Here is an 8,980-nt window from a genome sequence, read left to right as displayed (position 1 = left end):
CTCTCAAAGAGAAGATTTACTGTTTCAAAATATCATTTTCCTTGTGCAAGCGTGAATATTTTTAATTTACTGTATTGCTCGATATTCTTAAAGGTTAAACGGTATCTAATAAAGTATTCGGATATAATTTGTTCCCCATTATTTCCAAGAGATCATAAAAAGAAGACACTGTTTGTCCAACCCAACTTTGAGCGAAATTTATTTTCTTTACAGCTTAGAAATTCAATGTAAGCTTAACATAACATAAAAAATCCTAGATTACATAGTTCAATGAAATGTCTGCTACAGACTGTATATTGTATAGACCATTTTTAGCCAATATGCATAGCTTCCGGGTCAAATCGAAAGCGAGGTTTAAACAGGTTGACCCAACCTTGAAAATGACGACCTCGAAAAGGAAAGATTACTGCCATGTGCCTTTGTGTCGGATTGATGCTCGTCATGATTTCACTGTATCTTGTCACAATGTTCCCATGGATAAGATCACATGGAGGCAGATCACGAAAATAGGGAAAGATCCTGAAAAATTATTCATAGTAAGTACGTACGAATTACGGCATGTGTTCATATTACAGTGAAGCAGAGAGTGATACAGCAGACACTGACCCCCAGTCCTACTGACCCACCTCAATAAAAATACATAAACATTAGAGGCAGTTCAAGGAAAAAGATGACAATACATATAGAAGAAATGAACAGAAACCTAAACTTGAAAGTATGGAGTTTGTAAATTCATGTATGATGATAAAAATTCATTGAACATCTTACAGTATTCCATAAATTTCAAACATTGGCACTGATTAGCTGGAACTGCTTCAATTGTTGAACATCTTCCCAGGTTTTGTGAAATACATTGCCCAAACGGCACAGCTATTGAATGTAATACATATAAATGGATTTGTTTAAAATTAGTGCTTGAAAAGTTCGTTGGGAATTTGAAAAAATCATACATATGTAAGAGATTATGATAATGTTTCATGTCTCTGATAAATTATGAATTCATCCAGCTGTTATTGTTGCCATCCATGTGTCAGACTAATGTAAAAACATTTGTAAATATAAACACTGCACACAGTATACTTACACATTGCATCCTGTGAAAATTGTATTTTTATTCATCAGTATGACGAATGTGTTTATTGTTAATAGTCTTTTAAGGCAACATTTCAAAATGAATATGAAGTAAAATTACAGTGGTCAGATCTACAATAAATCAGGTCACGACATACGTTGAGTCTTTTGTATTGAAGATATGATGATAAAGTAAACGATTTCCCTTGCTTATATTTCCACTATCGACACTTCAGAGCTGCCTGACTGACAGACTTTATTCAGGATTTAAGGCCTCATGGCCCAGAGTACATCACAGAAGCATTAATAAATCAATACGGTGTGGTTTATGACATACTTATGTAAATACTTGGGTTCTCTTTAAAATATAGCAATATTTTTTATCATTGATAGATCTTTACATGCCAACATCATATAGACTTTCATCCTTGATATCAGAGCACCTTCCCTTCATAAGTGCTGCGCAACATCATAACGGTTATGACATATCATATTGTGTTGTGAAGAATGGTAAATTATCGCCCTTCAATCCGTGGATTTGTTTCAGAACAGTATATTTGTAGCCCCTTCCCGCGATTTCCTAGACTATTGGACAGTTTCGTAATGTACCGTTCAATAGAAATTTGAAACCAGGAACTACAGAATTAGATTTTTCGCCATTATGCGAATGTGTCCTTGCCCATTTCAGCCTCGTTTTAGTACCGATTTGAATAGTCATGAGGCCCCATTAAGAATGGTTAATTCGCAGGGTATCATAAGAATATGCGTACACATTTCTACAAAAGAGTGATGACACGAGTATATCAGCGAGCATATCCAGCCTTAACAGTTCATACAATTTAAAGGAGCGGTTGGGTGGCCTAGTGGTTAAAGTGTTCGGTCGTCACGCAGACGATCCGGTGTAACAGGCCAGAATATACCCCTGTCACAGACAGGCCGAGACTATACCCCAGGCATAATCTGAGCTAGTCTAGTTTATACCCCGTGGTATATTCTGGACGAGGCCATAGTATACCACCCCAGCCCATAATATACTCCTACAGAAAACAAGTGATTAAGGTTACTGCTATAATTGGTTACGAAGTTAAAATGGTCCGATACGTTCTCCAAGTACAAAGCATAATCAGTCTCAGTTTCAAGCTGAATCTGGTAGGATATTCAGCCATTATAGTGACAGGGCCAACTGCATTCTAAATCTAAATCTAAATGTCACGTCTTAACAGACTGGCTGTTGACATTACTTCTACATCTGTTGCCCGCGTCAGACTGTAACTGATGCAGCAAAAGTAGCAGTTGCCGTCCTCAGATCCCTTCAGGCTGTAACTAATGCAGCAAAAGTAGCAGTTGCCGTCCTCAGAACCCGCAAGGCTGTAACGGATGCAGCAAAACTAACACCTGTCGTTCTCAGAACCCGTCTAGCTGTAACTGATGAAGCAAAAGTAGCAGTTGCCGTCCTCAGAACCCGTCTAGCTGTGACTAATGCAGCAAAAGTAGCAGTTGTCGTCCTCGGATCCCTTCAGGCTGTAACTAATGCAGCAGAAGTAGCAGTTGTCGTCCTCAGAACCCGTCAGGCTGTAACTAATGCGGCAAAAGTAGCAGCTGTCGTCCTCGGATCCCTTCAGGCTGTAACTAATGCAGCAGAAGTAGCAGTTGCCGTCCTCGGATCCCGTCAGACTGTAACGGATGCAGCGGAATCAGCAGCTGCCGTCCTCAGAGCCCATCAGGCTGTAACTGATGCAGCAGAAGTAGCAGTTGCCGTCCTCGGATCCAGTCAGACTGTAACGGATGCAGCGGAATCAGCAGCTGCCGTCCTCGGATCCCTTCAGGCTGTAACTGATGCAGCAGAAGTAGCAGTTGCCGTCCTCGGATCCCGTCAGGCTGTAACTAATGCAGCAAATCTAACAGCTGCCGTCCTCAGAACCCGTCAGGCTGTAACTGATGCAGCAGAAGTAGCAGTTGCCGTCCTCGGATCCCGTCAGACTGTAACGGATGCAGCGGAATCAGCAGCTGCCGTCCTCAGAGCCCATCAGGCTGTAACTGATGCAGCAGAAGTAGCAGTTGCCGTCCTCGGATCCCGTCAGACTGTAACGGATGCAGCGGAATCAGCAGCTGCCGTCCTCAGAGCCCATCAGGCTGTAACTGATGCAGCAGAAGTAGCAGTTGCCGTCCTCGGATCCCGTCAGACTGTAACGGATGCAGCGGAATCAGCAGCTGTCGTCCTCGGATCCCTTCAGGCTGTAACTGATGCAGCAGAAGTAGCAGTTGCCGTCCTCGGATCCCGTCAGACTGTAACGGATGCAGCGGAACCAGCAGCTGCCGTCCTCAGAGCCCATCAGGCTGTAACTGATGCAGCAGAAGTAGCAGTTGCCGTCCTCAGAGCCCGTCAGGCTGTAACTAATGCAGCAAATCTAACAGCTGCCGTCCTCAGAGCCCATCAGGCTGTAACTGATGCAGCAGAAGTAGCAGTTGTCGTCCTCAGATCCCGTCAGGCTGTAACTAATGCAGCAAATCTAACAGCTGCCGTCCTCAGAACCCGTCAGGCTGTAACTGATGCAGCAGAAGTAGCAGTTGTCGTCCTCAGAACCCGCAAGGCTGTAACGGATGCAGCAAAACTAACACCTGTCGTTCTCAGAACCCGTCTAGCTGTAACTGATGCAGCAGAAGTAGCAGTTGTCGTCCTCAGAACCCGTCTAGCTGTAACTAATGCAGCAAAAGTAGCAGTTGTCGTCCTCGGATCCCGTCAGGCTGTAACTAATGCGGCAAAAGTAGCAGTTGCCGTCCTCAGATCCCGTCAGGCTGTAACGGATGCAGCGGAATCAGCAGTTGCCGTCGCCTTTAGTTCTGTGTGTGGTGGGGTTGCTGTCAAGCCTGTTGATCTTACATAAAGTATGTCCTTTGACATGTACAGGCCTTGGAGCATTTGGGGGGATAGGGGTGAAGAAAAGGGTTGGTAGTAAGGTGTCCGGAGTCGGATCGGGGGAGGTGGCGTAGCCTAGTGATTATTTAAAGCGTTCACAGTGAGTGAATCCCATTTCTGGTGTCCCCCGCCGTGATATTGTTGGAACATTGCTAAAATCGACATAAAACTAAACTCACTCACTGCTTCGGATCGACAACTCTGCTCACACCGGTGATCTCCCATTAGTTAGACAGCCAGGGCATTGATTAAGACAAGTGAACAATCTACAGCCTTCCAGAAATACTTGAAGTTCATAAATTTTGTATGATGCTGTAATATAAATGAAATGCACATATACCTATAACACCACTGCTCGGAGTCACACATTCATACTGAGTGAATCGTTAAATGTCACATGCAACGTAAAACACAACTCTTATATATATAAAATGTTGATTGTGGTAAGCAGATTCTGTCACGGAGAAAACTCAGTGTCTGGTTTATTGACGCCTATATGCCTGCTCGCCTGTCTGTTGTTGACAATATGCAATGCACAGCTTCAATCACCGAAAACATGCAATTTGAAATTAACACTTATTAGCTTTATAGGCCATAAACAAAGATCTGGCTAACCGTATCGGCTAATGAACCTGTGGCCAGTGACAAGGCGTCGATACACTAGAGTGCACACCCACCGGCCCTGACTGGGTTCGGTATCGCGGCTGCTTCGTTTCACTATAAACAAGTGATGATTGTGTTTTAATTATGCTTGAATTTTGGTTGCATGTGACCTTTAACATACGTTTAAGGGGTATAGCCTGACCTGGAAGGGTATACTCTTGTATACTTTGGTCTGGTCCAGAATATACTCCGGGGTATATACTGGGCTAGCCAAAAGTTCACCCCGAGGTATAATGTGGTAGGGGAGACAGGGGTGGGTTCTGCTACACTGGATTCGATTCCCCGCCTGTGTACAAGACGTGAAGCCTATTTCTGTTGTCTGTCGCCGTAATATTGCTGGAATATTGTTAAAAGCGGCGTAAAACTAAACTCACTTACTCGTGCAATATAAAGACTACACTAAAACATAGCCCTATATTGACATGACACATTCACACATCCATGTATGAGTAACCGTTGTCCTCCGCCACCTCCCCAAACAGCAACAACAACAGCAACAACAACTACAACGACTACGAAACCGACAATAACAGCACATTGGTATGATGTCTCCAGTGTCCGAACTGACCTAGAGAGAGCATCACGCGACGCCTTCAGGTCAGCTCGTCACTGACACACGCCCAGAGTGATGAACTCCCGTATTTCCACTGACCGCTTAATGTCGTATACGACAGACACATAATACTCTTACGTTCATAGATATCAATAGTGATACAATACGCCAGTAATATATTCTCATCTTCGATCTATTACTTAATCAATGAGTACGATGATAGACAGCTAAACCACATCCACATCGATGCCAACAATACTCAGCTATTGCATAAGTTTATCGCATCTATCAACAACCATCTTGTCACCTTACAGAGTACTAGAGTGAGTACTATTTTACGCCGCTTTTGGCAATATTCCAGTAATATCACTGCGGTGGACACCAGAAATTGGCTTCACACATTGTACCCATGTGGGGATCGTACCCGGGTCTTCGGCGTGACGAGCGAACGCTTTAACCACTAGGCTACCCCACGCCCACAAACATTACATGCACCAGAATGCTAGTTGTCTCAAAAGACCCTCACACTCACAAGAATATGAATCTGTTAAAGTCAGAGAGAATTAATATGAAAAGTAACGTTAACTGCTACGTTCCCTGGCGTTTTAGGGATAATTGATCTAAAGTGCCCAGGTCGTTGTGTTGAATTAGTTGTTTGCCTGTATTGGGGTCTTCACCTGACGCCGGGACGTTCAGTTAAAACTTTTTCGCCTGCTGGCTGGATGTTGTGAGTGTTATGTGCTCACAGTAGATGTTGCATGAGTCTTCATTGATTTACGTAATATCTGAGACAAGTTACACAAACATGTTGAATATGTGTATTTGAACATGAATACACCTGGGGGTACTCTTGTGAAATATGCGTTTGTAGGAACTGACGATGTTTGGCGACCTCATCATTCTGAACAGTAAAGGTTTTTCTTAAACTTGCAACTGCTTAACGTTTCAAACTAAAACATATTATATTTAATCTGTAAAAATAATTATTTTGTCATTCAAATAATAGCAACAAGGTACAGACATATATTAATTATAATTATTGAAAATGTGAACTTTAGTACGGTATATTCATACGAACTTACCTTAAATCAATACTTCTGTCAAATTTGTAGGGGTACTGAAGAATTTGTTCTTTTCACCAAGGTCCACAATAAAACAGACAGCGTTCCCGAGAAAACCGTGACTGCGACTCAGAGATTGCAGTCGGTAGACCTAACGTGGTAACAAGTGACTGTCGGACACGAAACTAGCTCCGTTAATACATTTATAGTAGCCACTTCCCACGACATCAGCACGCAACACCGTCAGTGCCCGCCTTCAATGCTAGGCCCAACGCCCGAGCTCTGCTTACCATCTCTGGGAGTTCCCAGCTACTGTGGCTCCCAGCTGAGGAATGGATTGGTCGATTGATGAAGCGATTGACAAAGAGTTAGACAATGGTTTCTGTCATAGTAATATGTTGTTGTAAGAATGGATATAAGTATTTGTGTTTGATCTTTGATCTTTTGTTTTGAGTTAATGACTGGTTTGGACATGTCTTGAATCTTTTTCACCTGAAGGTAAACTATTCTGAGACGTGAAGTGATTAATATTGTGAATCTTGAAGTTAATAGATTTGTCTCATTTGCTGAGTTTAGTTTGATCACGCCATAACAATATACATTCCTCAATTATTCAATGAGCCAATGTCACAATACAATTCCATACTATTCCGTTTTTTCATTGAAGTCAGTGAGTACCATGCAATGTAATTTTGTGGCTCTTTTTCATATTACGAAACGATATTGTTTAGCGGGACAGGATTCCCCTTTAACAACTCCTTTAAATGCCCCTTGAAAATGATAATATCCTTCTTGTAAAATAACACATGGAACACATATATATGCAAATAAATGTGTCATGGATTTTCAGTTCAAAGGAACATTTTAAATGCTGATTTACCCAGTCAAAAGATCGTATTCCTGTGAAAGAGTTACCATGCTAATGCAAGCGGAGTCTAGCGTGCACGAGATCACAGCTAACATGGTGCACTGACAAAGTAAGTACACACTGTTATTAGAACAGCTATCCTCTAAAAGATAAATAGCAAATGAGACAAAAATACTTTGTGTGTGTTGAAAAATGCTTCAGTTAGTTTAACGCGCCGTATAGATGGAAAATCAAGTTGAGAATGCTTTTTTTGTGTTGGTTTATCTTTGTAACTGTTAATTGGATTGCCACGATGCAATTGCGACCTACACGTTGGACAGAATGCAACAATCTCAAGTAACCAATCGCTCTGTTTATGCTCGGGGGTATTTGAAAGTGAAAAGAAAACACTGATAAACACTACGCTGGCCTCAAGGACAACTTATAATTATTGCTGTCGCTGACATAAAAAGGTAGGACGCACGAGTAGAACATAAAAAATGAAGATAGAACGGCTCTTAAAGAATAAAGAAGGCCTTCCCTGACTCATAATCCGTTTTCTGGTTACTATACGCGGGTAGTAGCTATTGGACGTCATTGTATTGCCGTCAGGGTCACTTTGTAATAGACAATATTATTGTACTATTATATTGCACTGAATAGACGGTACAAAAGATAGTCTAATTTTACGGTTTTTTAAACTTTGATGTCCTAAGGCTATATGCACAAGGCACATGAAACTAATCCTTTCAAATAGCATCTTTCTTCTCATCTCAAGTTCATTTTTGAACGGTTTACGATTTGAATATACGGTCCAAGACATACAGAATATTGATTGTAGATAAAGGTATTTTTTAATGTTTAGCGTTCGAGCTAACAAAACAGGCATTGTCTGGAGTTTCGTTCAGTACTGAAGTCATTTACCATACATGCATACACATAGGATTGTGAGTTTCGTATATCTAACATTCATAAATACCTACCTATCTATCTACACACAAACACACTGTGACACATACCTGTAGGATTGGAATCTAGCATAAATACATACACACACACGCACGCACGCACGCACGCACGCACACACACATACATACATACATATACATACATACATATTGAAATTGTGTCTGTGATATTTAGGCCCTTGTCCACCTTGATAAAAGAATTACTAACTGCACGTGTATGTCTTATGTGAACAGTGAAGCAAATGAGCTGAATGAAATGAGTCATCCCCTTACTTATTGGCACAACAGCTTTCAAAACGCGACTTGCAGATTATTATACATCAACCAGTGCTCAGTAAACGAAGACAATCTAAACGTTGCTGATTGATAGGATCGGGAATTGTGAAAACAAATGACGTCAAGACTAAGAAAATCATCTAATCGTCAAATGAAATAGAGAATTAGCAAATGAGCAACAAAGGCACGTAATAATACAGAAATACAGGAAATATTCCAAGGCCCCCGTCATGGGCGGCTCAAACGTGAGACGTGTGTGAAACGTCGCAAATGCTTGCTCTCATTACATTAGATACTGCGTAGAAACGACGGGCAGCGCAATTCAGACAGACTTGAATCAGTTTGAAAATGTTTATTAACTAGATATTGACAAAGAGATTTATAAAATACACATACGCACTAAAGTATGTTAATATTTTCAGTCGATTTACTAAATAATACAGAAAAGCATTGAAAACTCTATGCTGCCAATTGTGGACATACCCGATATTGATTTTCATTTTGACATTAAGTGTCCTCCATACACTGATGACGGAAATGTAATGATATTGTGGTATTTTCTTGCCTTTTTTGTCTTTTGTACCAAGTCATCTGTAACTGTTGTACATGAAACTGGTTATTTCT

General features: G+C 41.3%; 1 protein-coding gene across 1 annotated transcript; it reads left to right on the top strand.

Annotated features, from left to right (window-relative positions):
• Window positions 1–380: 380 nt before the first annotated feature.
• LOC137294474 (nuclease SbcCD subunit C-like) lies at window positions 381–3,956 on the top strand. Its single transcript, XM_067825497.1, has 2 exons — window positions 381–536; window positions 2,337–3,956. The coding sequence occupies exons 1-2, from the start codon at window positions 381–383 to the stop codon at window positions 3,954–3,956; spliced, it is 1,776 nt and encodes a 591-aa protein (XP_067681598.1).
• Window positions 3,957–8,980: the final 5,024 nt, after the last annotated feature.

The sequence above is a fragment of the Haliotis asinina genome, chromosome 8, assembly GCF_037392515.1.
Source record: "Haliotis asinina isolate JCU_RB_2024 chromosome 8, JCU_Hal_asi_v2, whole genome shotgun sequence".
NCBI lineage: Eukaryota > Metazoa > Mollusca > Gastropoda > Lepetellida > Haliotidae > Haliotis > Haliotis asinina.
Note: the sequence above shows the minus strand (reverse complement) of the source record. Positions and strands in the feature narration are given on the sequence as shown.